The sequence below is a fragment of the Dunckerocampus dactyliophorus genome, chromosome 12 (genome assembly GCF_027744805.1).
Source record: "Dunckerocampus dactyliophorus isolate RoL2022-P2 chromosome 12, RoL_Ddac_1.1, whole genome shotgun sequence".
Taxonomy (NCBI): Eukaryota; Metazoa; Chordata; class Actinopteri; order Syngnathiformes; family Syngnathidae; genus Dunckerocampus; species Dunckerocampus dactyliophorus.
Window position 1 is genome coordinate 30,184,950 of NC_072830.1, and position 16,959 is coordinate 30,201,908.

At 42.2% G+C, this 16,959-nt stretch overlaps 1 protein-coding gene across 6 annotated transcripts in view; it reads right to left on the bottom strand.

Annotated features, from left to right (window-relative positions):
• Nucleotides 1-16,959, bottom strand: part of LOC129191056 (neurobeachin-like) — a 249,397-nt gene extending 232,438 nt beyond the window's left edge. For all 6 annotated transcript variants that reach the window (XR_008573133.1, XM_054794030.1, XM_054794029.1 and 3 more), the window contains exon 1: nucleotides 16,210-16,959. Coding sequence is in view for 5 of the 6 variants with exons in the window: in XM_054794030.1 (XP_054650005.1) it covers nucleotides 16,210-16,458 (249 nt within the window). In the remaining variant the exon portion in view is untranslated. The remainder of the gene's footprint in view (nucleotides 1-16,209) is intronic.

Genomic DNA, 16,959 nt, shown 5'->3' on the forward strand with positions numbered 1-16,959 from the left:
CGGACATTTATTTGCTGATGTCGTTCTGTATGTTTCTGTTGTTCTGTCACAATTGTTGTTGTTGCTGCTGTTGTCCTTGTCTCTTGTCTCTCTTTTTTTTGTTTTTGTCCCCTCTCGCCCCCCCCCCCGTTTCCTTTTCTCTTCTTCTCTGTCCCCTCCTGCTCCGGTCCGGGCGCTCCAAATTTGCTTTATAACAAGCATCAAGGTCGAATAAATTTATAAATGACAGGGGAAGTGTATATCACACTTCTCTCTGGCAGAGTAAATCTGTTGAGCACTTGACGGCATTTAGGTATACAATTCTATCTGCTTTAAAGGCTGGACAGGACAGGGGGAAAAAAAAAAAAAAAAATAACAGAGCAGCTATTATGTTTAGTGAACAGTAGCACGACTGGAGTGTGCTCAGAATACCAGTCAGCCTCGAAGCACACTGTGATGGGAAAGAGGAGGGTACGATTGGACAGCTAAGAACCACGGCGGACCTCGTCCAACAGACACACTAATCTGTAATGCCCAAGTGAGACTTGGCTCCGTTTCCTAACACATGGCAATCATACGGCTGAGAGCGGGAACATGGGTATACAGTCCACTAAGGCACTAACCAGCGCCAGTTGGCCTCTAGTTGAGAATCAATGTCCTTATGAAGACCCCGCACACGAGAGTCATTCTGCAGTTCCACATCCACTCCCTGCTTTGAGCACTTCAAAATGTTCCTGCTTAAATCTACAACCACACTGCTTTGAAAACATCATGTTGGAATGAGACACGCTAGCAAACAATGGTGGTGCAGGGGTTTCTCCTGGAGACAAATGCTCAGGGGAGACAAATGCTCAGGGGAGACTAACAGCTGTGGCTGTAAGCAACCTCCTGGCGTAGTTGCTTTTCATAATTAACTCAACACAAGACGGCTGCATTTGAAGCGTGATACACGGCCAACTCGGTTGCCGGTCAGCTGTAGTTTGAAGATTGGATAATATATGCTTCCACCACAAGATCGGGCCGATCCGGTTGCCGTATAACGTCCCTCACTCTGGGCCACACTCCAACACAGTGTGGTAGCCACTCGACTCCCGCCACCCGTAAGAAATAGAAAAGGCAACACCACCATGCAGACATGTCTGCGGTGTACCGTGGTAAAGTTACTTTCGCGTTGGATATTCGGCTCCGTAGCTACAGCGGTAGTTCCCCCTCACTGTGCCCAGACTGCTGTGTCACTGTGCAGGGAGCTCGCACAGCGAGTGCTGCTCTAACTGCCGGTTGTTTACACTTGGGACCGCCAATAAATTACTACTGCGTTGAAGAGAGTTTGTGAAAAAAACGTCACATATTCTAAATCATAAACAATACTGCTACAGTAAATTCAGCAATATTTTGGTTCCATTATTTTTAAATACTTTAAAAAGCTACAGTCAAACCTGTCTTAGCGGCCACCTTTATAGAACAGCCACCTCCCTATAGCAGCCACTGAAAAATCCCCCCCCCAGCAAATTTACATGTTATAGACCCTGTGTATAGCAGTCACCTGTCCAACGCGGCCAGCGGCCACCCATTTTGTCTCCCTTGGTCAATATCTGACTGCATATAGCGGCCAAATTACCAACTCAAGTAGAAGCTTCATGCACAAAAAAGTTTCTTTTTTCAATCAATGACGCCGTCGTGTGTAGACTTTAATTACGGAGTCCTAGCTCAGTCACAATCATTCACAAGATCCACACAAACTGTCAGTTGTTCCACATAAAAAAGCCATCTTCTTTTGAGCTTGCTATTTCCTGGTCAAACATGTAACTTTAAGAGCATTTGCACCAAAACATTACCGCAAATTAGGCTGGGAACAGGACGTGCTCCCAGCGACGCTACAATAATTTAAAAAAATAACATACGCTAGCATGCATGCGGCAGCGGGAGCAAAAATGAATTTGGTTGTACTTAATTGAAGTATTTTAGAATGTACTCACGTTATTTTTCATCAATCCTCATCCACAAATCCATCAAAGTCCTCATCTTCTGTATTCGACACAAAAAAGCCGTCTTCTTTTCCGTTCGCTACTAGTCTGTTAACTTGTCAGTGTTATTCAGCTCCGAAGCAAAGAAGGAAACTTCTCCTGTTGCTTCTGCCAACTTTATTTATTGAACGCGGCCACCAGAATGGAGCTCAGAACACACACACATCTCTCAGCATCGTCTCTCCTTCCTGCTTGCCCACAAGGCAAAGGTTAAACAAGCCCCACTACATAGCTGTCCCGGCAATGCCTGTAAGAAATGACACCGTTTATTTCCTGGTGTGCACTGGTCAATACTGTAATGACGCTTCTTGTGGGGAAGGAGAGACTCACGTCGCCGATGCACTTTAATGGCTTTATTAACAGCGGAGAACACTGCAGGACTTTACATCCACGCCAACATAAACACACTTCCCAACTCTCTCCAAACTCACAGCTAGCACTGAGCCTAGCTCTCCTGCTCGGGACGCCCACCGTCACTTCCCGTCACTTCCTGATGAACTAAAGCTGTAATGACACTCTGCCGTATAAAAAGTAAAATATTAAAAACAAGCGTAAGACATTACTAGCACAGCTTTGTTCTGTGGGTGGTGGATATATTCTATCAGTTATTATTAAGCCTCTAGCTTCCTTTTAGTAAGTAAAAACCTTGGCTATGATTGCACTACATTGTCATGTAGACCTACAAAATACACTTGGAAGAACAAGAGGTGAATAAATGTATTGCAACTGATGTGAAACTGATGAGGGGTAGGATTAAATAAGCTTTGCTTCTTCTTACTCCTTTTTGGACATGCAAAATTGTGAATTGTACTATGTGATGTGCTACTGTTTGACTCATATGCATGTTCAGGATTAAAACCATGAACCATGATAATAACGAGCCTAGTAGTGCTGTACAACTTTTATCCGCAGTCCGCAGTGCCCTCTACTTCAACTACTACTAATGTTCACTACGTCAACATTATTATTATTATTTTTTCCCCCCCTTTTTTTTTTCTTTTTTTCCTCTACTGGTCAACATTCAAACTGGACGCCAACCTGTCTATAGAGGCCACCTGTCTATAGCGGACACTTTTACAGACTCCCTCTAGTGGCCGCTATAGACAAATTTGACTGTATTTTCATAATCATATTAAATTCCACAAATTCATGTTTGTAACAACAGCTTATTTAAAAAAAAAAAAAAAAAAAAGGATTGGTACCAGATCGGATCGGCAAGACTATGGGAAAAAAAAATAAATTCTGATTGGATTGGAAGCACAAAAATGGGAATGGGGACATGTGCCCAGAGTGGAGGCTGCAGGGCGATGTGCCCAGCCCGGTCTGGGACATAGTTGCCGTAGCTATCGAGGCTAGGCACAGCAATAAATATATATAAATAAAATAATCTGCTGTCAATCAGTCCATTATTGATCGGTCCACTGGAAAAAGGTAATAGAAGGTACTAGAAATAGTACCTTGTAGTATCTGCTTTTTGCCACTAGAAACTACCAAAGATGAGCTCACAGCATGTCAAAAAACATTGGTGGAAAATAAGGTCAGTAAGGTTTTTATTGGGTTCTGAAGTGTAACGCCGCATAAAAAAGAGAGAGAATAAATGCTACGTCTGGAGTGGAAGATGTCTCTCAACTCAAACAGGACTCAAAAGCATGTACAATGACTCGGAGGCAAGAAGCTGGGTTTCAGCAATCTCCACAGCTTTTCATCTCCCCATAACGCTGTGTATTCATCCAGTGAGAAGACTTCCACGCTGTCCAGAGCTGTGTTCCATATAGGCCATCTAATTCCATGCTGAATCATCTTCAAGGGAACATCGCAGCCCTAATCCTCCTCGGCTGGAGACACAGGAGCAACAGTGAGGCTCTCCAGCCAGATGTTCCTTTCAAAGCAGTGCAACTAATAGCATTAGCCAGAGACACAGATTTAGCATCTAGCCATTGCTGAAAATCTGGCCTCCAAATGCAAACAAAGTCACTGGATTCATTCCCAGAGCTAAATGCAGTGAGGAGCACCTAAATGTAGACCAGCTACACTGAGCAAGGAGCAGTGCCTTCATCAACAAAGAAGGTAAACAAATTCAGCTGTCCCTTACTCTCAACAGCGACAATTTTATCCTGCATCTGACATGCAGCACGGACAGATCTTCACAGATCATTGTCTCTAAAGTGGTTATGATAACATTTGCTTCATCTCAAAGGGGAACTGGAACATTGAACTAGATGGAAAACACCCACAGTAAGTATGTCCACATGGCTGATTCTTAGAAGATCTCGTTAGAATGTGTAAGGGAGGATAATGAGCCATAAAAAAATGGATTTGTTCATCAAGCTGATCCCTTGGTATTAATCAGGGTGTCATCCAGCTCCTGCAAAGCCCTTCAAGCTTCACTACGGGTAGGATATGGAATCATTCCAGCTGTACAATGCATAGAAACATATTGGGAATGTATTTCTCAGCTCTACGTATAAAAAAACGCCTTTAACAAGCCTTGCTGCATGGTGACAGGCAGACCTGAACTCTTGAAAAGGAAATGACGTGTGGGTTAAAATATAGTCAGAACAGAGCTAACACGTGTCCACTGTAATATAGAAAGCGGCATTCACAGCACACTCCATTAATCGCCCAGCGAGTCGTGTGCAACAGTGAATTATAAATATGTCACTTCCTGTAATACAGGCCTCAGATGTCTTATGCCACACCAGTGAAGTGAGGTTCTCTTCACTGCATGCAGCCTACTCACACATGAAAGGCTGTTTTTCCCCCAAACACACAGTATCAGTACAGTGGGGGCACTTTGACTGCACACCAATGCAAGGTGTAAATATAATGACAATATTTTGCATGCAGGTTATCCTTACATCTCATCTCTCAAAAATAACCCGAGTAAAGACATCAATAGAGCAAACTCACAGAGCAACTACGTACTACATGTGAAAGAAAACAAGGTCAAATGAATCAATTCCACATGCAAGCAGCACTTCAAGGCTATGTTTGCATTACCATAAATGCTCCAATTAATGCCACGATTCAAATAACCACAGTCTCTCCTGTGTGTGGTCTAGGTAAGCAAATAACCGTCGGGGTCTCTGATTAGTAGGGCTAGGTATCGTTTAGATATTATGGGATACTGGTGCCTCATCGGTATTTTTGAAATGGTGCTGATGCTCAAACGGTGCCCTAAATGACCATACTTCAAAAAAGGAAAAAATACAAATTTTGTCAAATTTTTTAAAAATGGAATTTTGTAAACACGCAAGATGAACAGAATTTAAGTACCCATGCCTGCTGAATGCCACCAGGTAGTTTTCTTTTTGAATGAACTCCACAAGATGGCAGTAGCTGCATCTGAAGTATAATGAGCATCATCAGCCTCCAGGAACTTTGTCTGATTAGCTTTATCTACAGCTACAACAATTCAATTAATTGATTATCCAATTAACAGACAACTATGTTGGTATTCTATTGTTTTTTTTTAATTTATTAAAAAGCCACATATACTCTGATTTTGCCTCTCAAGTGTCAATATGTTTTTATTACCAAGTCATCCATGAAAGCACACCTATTATATTTGTGTTTCAGGCAAAACAACATATTCACACACATCGGTTTTGACTTAAGACACCAGTGATCGACATTTTTGCCTCTTGTCTGGTATGTTGCAGACAAATCCGCTATTTGTGTTTGGTTCATATTGATATGGTCCGTCTACCGACTAACCGACTACTCAGTTCATTCAACTTAATTGACTGAGAAAATAATCGGTAGTTACAGCCCTACTGTGCATGCGCTTTAAAAATGTTGGTTTTGCTACTCAGCTATTGGTGTGGTGGTGGTTTGCTCCTTACCGATGTTACACCACTGGTTCTGTTGCTGCTGTGTTGTGCAATTTACTTAATAAATGACCATATGGTCAAAGTGATTTTTCCTCAAAATTATTGAAGTTAAAAAAATATAAAGTGTCATATTTATATATATAAAATGAGTTTTCAAATTTCAGAAAAAGCAGCCTCTCTCCAGTTATCATCTGCTACCAATTAATGGCCCATCCTCTTTGCAGTGCAGGTTAATCAACGCCTACAATTTAGTGCATTTCCAATAGTGCTGAGTATTATGCAATGATTTCCACATTAATTGTCAGGGACAGGCCACAGGTTTTATTTCTGCCATACAGATGTCTGCTTTTGCTGCATCGGCACTGCGATGCTAATGTGTCGCTACAGTGACTCGATGTCACCCTGCCGCACTGAGCAATATGACTTGGCCCGATCACAGACGCAGCTCATCTCCATACAAATGAGCACATGTGCGTGCAGGGCTTTTCCCCTTTTTCGGAGAGGGGCGAGGGAGAGTGGGGTGGACAAAGAATTGAACTGAGAGAGTGGTTGACTGCCAGCAACAGCTTCAACCACTTGCGCGCCCAACATGCTTGTCCTAGACTTCAAACTAGGGATGTCCGATCTTCAGGATCGGGATCGGCTGCCGATCCGCTGTATTTTGAAGATCGGGTAATATCGGCTCCCGCCACGAGATCGGACCGATACGGTTGCCGTATAAGGTTTGTAACTCTGGGCCACATTCCAACATGGTTGATGTGGTCATGCGTCTCAAAGCTGGTTTCCACTCGACTCCCGCCACCCACAAGAAGAAGAAAAGGCCAGTGGTGGTCGTGGCCACCCCTGGTCACTCTCCGGCCACCACACTGGCCATCTAGACATTTCAGGTATCAACTTATAGCCACCCCTATGCGAGTAATGGTCTCACCTTGGCCACCCCAATGAAAAATTTCTGCCTCCGCCACTGACGGGAAGTGCTGCTCTAACCACTGGTTGTTTATACTAGGGGCCGTCAATAAATTACTATTGCGTTGAAAAGTGTTTGTTAAAAAAAAATGTCATCACATCACAAATTGATCTATAACCATGTCAAATGATTAGTCCTACACTAAAAGTATTTTATATTTTATTTTATCTTTTATTGGATGGACTTTTATTGGAACTTTATTGGATTAGGGACCTGACTCACAGAGGTTTGTTCCAAAAGCCAAACAAAATTGTTCGTCATGCTGTCTAATAAAAAAGTACAGTCAAACCTGTCTTAGCGGCCACCTTTATAGAACGGCCACCTGCCTATAGCGGCCACTGAAAAATCCCCCCAGCAAATTTACATGTTATAGACCCTGTGTATAGCAGTCACCTGTCCAACGCGGCCAGCAGCCACCCATTTTGTCTCCCTTGGTCAATATCTGACCGCATATAGCGGCCAAATTACCGACTCAAGTAGAAGCTTCATGCACGAAAAAGTTTTGTTTTTCAATCAATGAAGCAGTCGTGTGTAGACTTTAATTACGGAGTCCTAGCTCAGTCACAATCATTCACAAGATCCACACAAACTGTCAGTTGTTCCACACATAAAAAGCCGTCTTCTTTTGAGCTTGCTATTTCCTGGTCAAACATGTAACTTTAAGAGCATTTGCACCAAAACATTACCGCAAAGTAGGGTGGGAACAGGACGTGCTCCCAGCGACGCTACAATAAAAAGGTTAAACAAGCCCCACTACATAGCTGTCCAAGCAATGCCTGTAAGAAATGACACCATTTATTTCCTGGTGTGCACTGGTCAATACTGTAATGCCGCTTGTTGTGGGGAAGGAGAGACACACCTCGCCGATGCACTTTAATGGCTTTATTAACAGCGGAGAACACTGCAGGACTTTACATCCACGCCAACATAAACACACTTCCCAACTCTCTCCAAACTCACAGCTAGCACTGAGCCTAGCTCTCCTGCTCGGGACGCCCACCATCACCTCCCGTCACTTCCCGATGAACTAAAGCTGTAATGACACTGCCGTATAAAAAGTAAAATATTAAAAACAAGCGTAAGACATTACTAGCACAGCTTTGTTCTGTGGGTCGTGGATATATTCTATCAGGTATTATTAAGCCTCTAGCTTCCTTTTAGTAAGTAAAAACCTTGGCTATGATTGCACTACATTGTCATGTAGACCTACAAAGTACACTTGGAAGAACAAGAGGTGAATAAATGTATTGCAACTGATGTGAAACTGATGAGGGGTAGGATTAAATAAGCTTTGCTTCTTCCTACTCCTTTTTGGACATGCAAAATTGTGAATTGTACTATGTGATGTGCTACTGTTTGACTCATATGCATGTTCAGGATGAATTAAAACCATGAACCATGAATCATGATAATAACAAGCCTAGTAGTGCTGTACAACTTTTATCCGCAGTCCGCAGTGCCCTCTACTGGTCAACATTATTATTATTTTTTTTTCCCTTTTTTTTCCCTCTACTGGTCAACATTCAACATGGACGACAACCTGTCTATAGCGGCCACTTTTGCAGACTCCCTCTAGTGGCCACTATTGACAAGTTTGACTATAGTTGCAATATTTTTAATGTTTTGAAGAGCTATTTTCATTACCACATTCAATTCCACAAATTCATGTTTGTAACAAAAAAAAAAAGTGGATCAGGACATCCCTACTTTAAACCGATTGTAGTAAACAACAGTGAACCTGATGTTGACCTGCATGCATCAATGACACATCTACTGCCTTTATTGTTAATCATCTGCTCAAAACGTAACGTTTACTAGCAAAGGCTACCAGCGCTTGGCTAAGTGAACGACAAAAGGCTTGCGCCCTGACCGTCTTGCCAGTCTCCATTCATGTTCACTTGCCTTCCCAACAAAGTTAATGAAGGACAATAAAATTAGGGTGCCGTTGGGGGCACTATAATGGGAGGGGAAACGCTTCACAATGCAGATTGCACTTGCAGTATACCGTGCGTAGTACACTGCACGCCTACTTCATGTCTTAAAAAAATGCATCTATGTGAAGACGTACTAGTGCACTGGAAAATGAAAGACTCGTGAATCTTGATTACCCCCAGTGCTGGCTCATGCTTCCACCAGTTGATGGAAACCATTTAAAGAGGAATGTTCTTTCATCTGCTGATATTTGCAGAGTTTGTCTGAATGGCCTCGCTCAGTCATCTCCCAAGTAAGGATGCAGCACTGGTCCAAAACCCACTGTCACTGGAGATGAATGATGCCGAACTGGACCCAGGATAAACAAACAAATGCTGTCTCTGTGAGCAAGAAGCATTAACACAACAAAACCACAGACACACACCAATTTGACCGGAACTCGAGCTGTACGATAAATGGCGTTTATGTGGGGTCATCAATCAAAGCAGCTCTCCCGAGCCAACAGCTGAACCAGATACAAGACACAATACTTTTAAGAATAAATATGTTGAAAGAAACTGAAGAAACCAGGCTTCTGTGATCTCACTTTCAGTCCGTCCACAGAATTTTGACAAAACACAAATGTCTTTCACATAATCAAAAAGCCTGCACGCAACAAGCAGAGAAACATATCCGGTGTTTGCCATACATTGATTTATGTGAGGGGCTGTATTTGTGTATTTGGTGATACCTGTCTGCCCTAGCTTAGCTCATAAACACATTTGTGAACGTAGCATGTCGTTCCAACTTCGTACAGTAGATGGCTCTGGCTCTTAGAGAATAAAAACATATAGCATTATGGGTCAGTGCTGTGTTGCGACTTTGACGCTACATTTAACAAATATTCAGAAACCTCTAGATTTGTTTTTCAAAAAAAGCGACTAGCAGCAAATATAGCAACTTTTTTCTAATCTTAGTGGACGCTTTTGGAGATTAACATGAAAGCATGTATCACTCTTCTCAACATCAAAAAAACACAAAAAGAAGCAATAGAGAAAAGTTCATTTGTATTTCTAATAGAGCTGTCAAAAAGATTCATATTTTTAATCTGATTAATCACAGTTTTCAAATGAAATAATCATCATTAATCACCATTTGCAACTATGTCTGAAATATGCCCATTTTTACTGTGTGACTGTGGGGGGGCTACATTGTGCCTTGGTCTGCCATCGTAACAGAGAGGCGTGGCTTGCCATGATGCGTATGAGGTTATACAAAAAAAAAAACATAATTAATGGAAAATTAGTTACCCCTGTTAATGCTCTCTTTTTGACAGCCCTAATTCCTGAACATATTTGTTTTGCTTTTCATGTTTTTGCTCATTTTTTGTCTCCCACAGCATCCATAAAAAATGACATGCATGTAGGCCACGGCCAATTATGCAAATTAGATGATCATCTATAGCTGCCACAAATAGATTTGCACTTCCAGAAATAAATTTGGAGCTACATGTTTGCCCACCCTCAAACATATTATAACGCGCTTGGTCTGCAGAGAATAAGATGACGCAGCAGGAGGGACCAGTGATGCCAATTCAGAGATATTTAGGGAGTAGTCTGGCTAGCATACACACAGTTAGGAGATGGGGAAGACCTGGGTTCCAATCTCCGCTTGGACATCTCTGTGTGGAGTTTGCATGTTCTCCCCGTGTGTGTGTGGGTGTTCTCCGGGTACTCCGGTTTCCTCCCACATTCCAAAAACATGCATGTTAGCTTCATTGGAGACTCTAAATAGTCCATAGGTATGAATGTGAGTGTGAATGGTTGTTTGTCGAAATGTGCCCTGCCATTGGCTGGCCACCAGTCCAGAATGTACCCCGCCTCTTGCCCGAAGTCAGCTGGGATAGGCTACAGCATACCCCTGTGAAGATAAGCGGCACAGAAGATGGATGAATGGGGAGTAACCTGACACCCTACAGATATTGTTTTTCAAAAAAGTGACTAGCGACAAATATAGTGAAGAGACTTTAGCCGACTCTGACATGAAAGCACACATTGCTCTTCTCTACGAGCAGCTAGTCCTGCTGTGGGCCCCTCCCCCATCTAAAAGCACTCACAGGTGGCCCTGTTTTGTTATTGGTGTTGAAAACAACAGCAAAAAGAAGCGACAGCAAAAAGTTCATGTGTAGCTTTGTTTTGCTTGTCATGTTTCTTACTCATTTTTTGCTAATGCGTCACGGCCAATTATGCACATTTGATAATTACGTCATTACGGCACTGATAAAGCAAGAACATCTCTCCAGGGTAAACCACTGGCAGGTGGAAAGATGAACGCAGCGAGAGAAGAATTAGACCTTGCTGACACAGAGAAAGTAGACCCGCCCCCTTGGCCTTTGCTCTGCTTTTCCAAAAGAAGCACTGGATGTCTTATCACACAGCACACAGGGATTTCACCAGGTAGCATTTCCATATTGCTGATGGTTTTGTTATTTCAGGGCACACAAAGAGTCAGGAGTACTATTTTAGAAAGATTACGCACGCTTGAATTGATAACAGTGCATTTTAAGGGACTGGTTGCATTATGAAGGCAAATGAATCATAAAATGGAGATACGGATACAGGTATTAACAGGTACAGTGATGGTGGCACACAAAAAAGCGCCTCATTCTCTGAAAGTTTCCCGAGTGATATATGTTCTCTTGAAAAAGTAAGTCAAGTATGTTTTTGTATAAATTAAGGTAATTTTATGGTTCTTTTTTTCAAATGGCCAGTAGCACTTATATATAAATTGAAACATGTATAATTAATCCATGTGATCGGTATCAGTATTGGCCAATTACAATCCTGGATGATCTGGATCGGAATCGGCAGCATAAAACCCTGATAGAAGCATCCCTATTAAACACTTTGACTGCATGTATCTTTTTGGCTCCCAGAAATGTACCAGCAGTTACCCCCCAGACCAATAACAGGGCTGCATGAAGTGGTATACTGGTATCGTACCAACCATGACAGACAGAAATGAACCTTTACTGTTGACCAATTTCTGACGGTGTGCAGGGAGGTGACGGCAAACTTGTTCCAACTGGAATTCTGAGCCCGACTACATTGCGCGTCTTGTGGCCAACACTGTTACTCGCTTGGATTCTTGCTGTAGCGTGGAGGAATGAAGAAACCGAGATGAATGAGATGTTGAGCAGCATGACGAATTACAACATGTTCATGTTTTCTTTAAAAGGTCAAATGTTCTTCATCATCAGTATCTACAACAGTCCTTGAGAAGATCAGCCACCATTTTTGGACAGTATATCTTATCAAGGGGCAATACTGTAGAAATGAAAATTGGATCAACTTTAGAGGAGTCAGTGTATAGCTTGTATAGAAAAACAGATGTACTATCCACTACAATGAGTCAACACACAGCCATTATCGTTTAAATGGCTGGTAACACAGTGAGCAGCAAGATAAATGTGTCTTGCCTACAGGCAAGCTTGATGCAGGTAGCGTCATGTTTGGGGCTGCATGAGTGCTGCTGGAGCTGTGGTTCATTGAGGAAAATTGGCCTCAATTTTGTGTCTCCACAAACCTCCGTGAGCAGACTGAAAGGCGACACCACTGTAGATCAACATAGAGTCGGATGACATTAATCACCACCAGCGTCTGTGTAGGAGTCAGATTATACACCTTAATTAGAGCCGCCACCACAGGCTGCCCATACCACAATGATTCATGCTAGCCCACTTTAATTACCACGAGTGGCGCAAAACTGCATTCAGTTTGTGATGCTCAAATACATTTTTATAAAAAGGTAACATAAGCCATTATGTTCAGCGCTTACTATACTTGGAGATTTGCCAACGTTTTTCAACATAGCTGATGTTATTAGAAGTCATTATATGCCCTTGAATTGACATGATGCTGTAAAAAATAGCCAATCCATCACTGAGACATAACTGGGTGACTCACGCTAATGCTTGTCATTTGGAGCCTTTAGTCCACCAGTGTTTTACCGTGCACAAAAGATTGGAATATCCACTAAAAGAACATTCATAACAATGTTTGGTTTCAAAGCCACAGCATTAGAACACATTTCCACACAAAAAAACATTCAGCTCGGATCTTTTCTCTGTCGAGAGCAGAAAACATTCATCAAATTGGACCCCATGAGATACATTTAGGGATCCTTTATGATGTTCACACCTTCTTTCAACTTCACAAATAACCTGAACTGAAGCACAGGGGGAAATGCGATTTTAGAGGATCATTAGTTTTCATCTTGCCCTGCTGTGCTATATACAATGGCAAGCATCACTTATGTGTGGTTGTGATTTAATATCAGCATATGCTGTGAATTTGTATGGAATATAATGGGGAGTTTTCAATCAAATCAAGCCAATATAAATTATAGGCACGCTACCTCGGTGCAACAAGCCCTTGTTCATGGAGCACACCATTACAGCCGTCGCTTTATGAATTATGCTTCATTATCTTGCGTTGGAAGGCAACCATGCACAAGAAAGATGAGAAGCAAGAGACAACTTTGGTGTATAAATGTACACAGTTCAGCAAAAGCAAGCAGATTGAAAAATTCAAACACCAGATGAGAGCCTGACAGGTAAATTCAGAATCTTTCATCTTGACAATCCATGACGAGCAAAATAACATTGGCAAACCAGTGAGTTATCACTGGTGCAATTTCGTGTAAAATACACCACATCTGAGGAGCGCAAAGAGGATGGTGCTTTGTGCTCAAAGCAGACGTCTAAAAAAAACAAACAGCGGATTTGAATTGCTTCTATTGGAAAATCACTCCTGGCAACAAGTTATTTAAGCCTAATTGCTGCACTGAGAAGAATACCTTGAAACATCCATACTCTGCCTCAGAGATGTCCACATAAGCAAGCAAAATAACTGTCCAACACATTATTAAAAGTGGAAGGATAGTGCTGAAAACAATCACCCTTATAAAAAAGAAGAACTGTGTTAATAGTGAAACCAAAAGGGATTGGTGAAGTTTTACAAAAACCATTATAAGTCCATTGCGCAAAGGCTTCAATTTGCAAGGGGGCACAAAGCTAGGTCTGTACAACACCGCAGCAAATGAGTGCCAGCATTAAAAGGTTACATCAACCCAATAAAACATTTGTTTGTTTTGTTTGGCCTGTTCCACATCACTCACAGTATTTTAATCTCGTAGAAGCAGCAAATAACAACAATTTTGCCACACAATTAAGCGCAAAGGCAACATAACCATCCACTGCTGTGAAAGAGTGCTGTTCTAAAAAAGCTATTAAAACAAAGTCGCAATCCTACAGACTCATTTCAGAGTCACAGTTTTTAAAAGCCTCCTATTCCTAATTTATTGTATCTACTTAAGCCTTTTGCCAAAGGCTGACTCTGGTGGAATACAGTCAAAATTAGGAGTGCTCGGATCGATCGGTCACCGATCAGTATGGGGTGATTTCCGCGAAAAAACACGGTATCGGCATTTGCCCATACTTGCTTTTTAACACCGATTAGGCCTGCCACGATAACAAATTTTGCTGGTCGACAATTGTGTTATAAATTATCAACAATAATTGATCATTTAGACCATATTACAGTATTCTAGACCATACCATCATTATGTTTATCATTCAATGATCGCTGCGTCATGTCACATTTGAGCCACTAGATGGTACTCAAGTGTAGTGTATCTGTGTGAGGCACAGAAGATGCCTTCTATAGCACTTACGAATCGCAGGGCGTCACCACTTTATATACCCTGGGTATCGCGAGCTCGCGCCGCCCGGTTCTGTACATTCACTTTACTGATGAAACTCCCCAGCAAGCACCAACCGCCGGGACGAATGCCCACACTGGAAATGTGGCATTCGGCTAAGAAACTAAGAAAGCTTTTGTGCTTTCATTCATATTAGCTTTTGCTCGCTAACTGCTAGCTAGCACTCAGTGTATTTAATCGCTATATAGCTAGCCCCCAAGACCTTGTTATTTTCTATCGTTCGATTAATTGTTTTATCGAGACGAGGGGCACGTGCCCGTGTGTGCATGGCAGTCGGAGGTCTTAGACAGATAGCCCGAAAAGTGGTTGGATTCGTCGGACTGGATGGCCGGCCGTCGGCGGCGGAGGACACCAACTTTGCCGCCCGCCTGGGGTCCTGCTGGAGCGCCATCTAGCTGCTCTTGCATCCAAAGTCTCCTTAAAGAAGGTGTCTGATCCTCAGGGGTCAGCTTTTTATTTAGGTTTTCAGTTAATGTGAGAACCCAAGAAAGAAATTCATTCTGAAATACAAAATGTGAGTTGTGGGTACCAGCATTTTGTTCATGCTTCGGTAAAACAAGCATTCGGTTTGTTTGCGTTGAAATAAGCTATGACGATGTTACAAAAATGAGTAGCTCTTGGCCATTTTTTTTTTTGTAAAAGTAGCTCTAAACAAGAAAAAGCCCAATATATCCCCAATAGCACATTTAAAAATGTACACTTAATCTATGTGATCGTATCGGACAATTTCACTCGTGGCTGATAAAACCTGATCGGAGCATCCCAAGAAAAAAAATGTCAAATATCACTACTTTACTTCAAAATAAAACGCTGTTATTGCAGAATGCACGGACTTATACTGTAATGGCAGTGCAATTTTTTAGAATGTGTTTTTAAATGGAAGTCCATGAGGCATCTTTGGTCATGAAGTTGCCCAGAGGGAGTGCCTGGCACTATAAATGACATTTCTAATGATTGCCATAGCACCCTTTCCATTTATTGTATGGAAGTTAATTACATTTTTGTTTTTTGTTATTTAAATATTTCAAATAATCGAACCGAAACTTAAAAGATTGAATGTTTGTTGGTTTTGAGAAATTCAGAGCGGGATTAAGAGATTCAGTGGGATAGAAAAGCTAACAAAAAAGTCATATTACTGTTGATGAAGCTAAAAGCTGCTGTATTGCACGGTTAGGCGGCTGCGTAAAGGGTACTAACCTTTGAACATGCTGCAAGCATTATAGTGTATCCTGCCCTCATCCTGCTTTTAACACTTCAACCACGCTCTACGCAACACACGCACGTGCATTAGTTAGTTGTCAGCTAATGATAGTGATTTGACCAAGTTTAGCTCCTAACAGTCATACTATTTGGGCCACACAACAATTTACACACATTTTTATGCAGTTTAATTCATAATTGTAAAAAAAATATGTCATTTCGAGCTGGTCACACAGAGCAGCTTTAATCGCAGTGCGTCAACATTTAATTATTTTTTTGGGAACAAAAAGATGCCCAGATTTGATTGTGGCCAAATAGTTTTAATTTGCCAGCAAACAGAAAGTTGTGTTAAAGTTGAAAAGCATCTTTGTGTTATCTGCTGTGCATGTGATTTTTAAATATGTACTGTCCGTTTCTTGGCACATTTAATAGAAATGATTGAGTGGGTTTTGCAATAATTCAACACAGCACAAACATCAACTCATGTAAAAAGCAGAAAAATGAGTTGACTTACCAAATTGAGGACAGTTTCAACTATATCCCGGTTGTTCACCTCTCCAGCTTGAATTAGTCCAGTGAGAACGAGAAATTTCGTTTTAATGTCACGAATTGGCACAGAAGGGTCGATGATGCCAGCCGGGAGCACAAGTGAACCTGCGCCGGACATCGCTGCTGTCTCTCCGGCTGGAGCGGCGCCTGGGGCCGTGTGGTGCTCGTGACCTGGCGGAGGTGGTCGGTATGTGATGGGCACCGAGCCAGGCATGGTCACCTCACCCCCGGTGCCTGGCTTCGCTTGTGGCGTCCACCTGAGCGACTGTCCGGAGCTGGTTGTCAGACAATCTCCCGGTGTAGTGGAGGAGCTCCAGAGAGTACCGAAAGGAGAGCAGAGAAAGCTCAGCGGAAACCGCCACAATCCGGGTCTGTCAAATTACGCCCACCCGTTGGAGAGTCCTGGTGGTTCCGGAGTGTGCTGCCGGTGCCAGGCGGTGAACTAACCCACACCGTGCCCCATTCTACTCCGCTGGATGTCACTCAATAGGTCGGTGCTGCTTTCCGCGCCCCCTGTCGGCTGCTACGTTGAAGTATCGGTGTTTAAGAATTAACCACCTAATATGTCAATATTTTTGCTTTAGTAGCTTGAAAGTAGAATGAACATGGAACTTCCTGCATTAAAATCTTTAAACTATAACTTAATTATGCTTCTATTAATCTACGAAAACGCTCATTTCCATCCTTACCCACACCTGTTGTGGCGTGGAGGCCA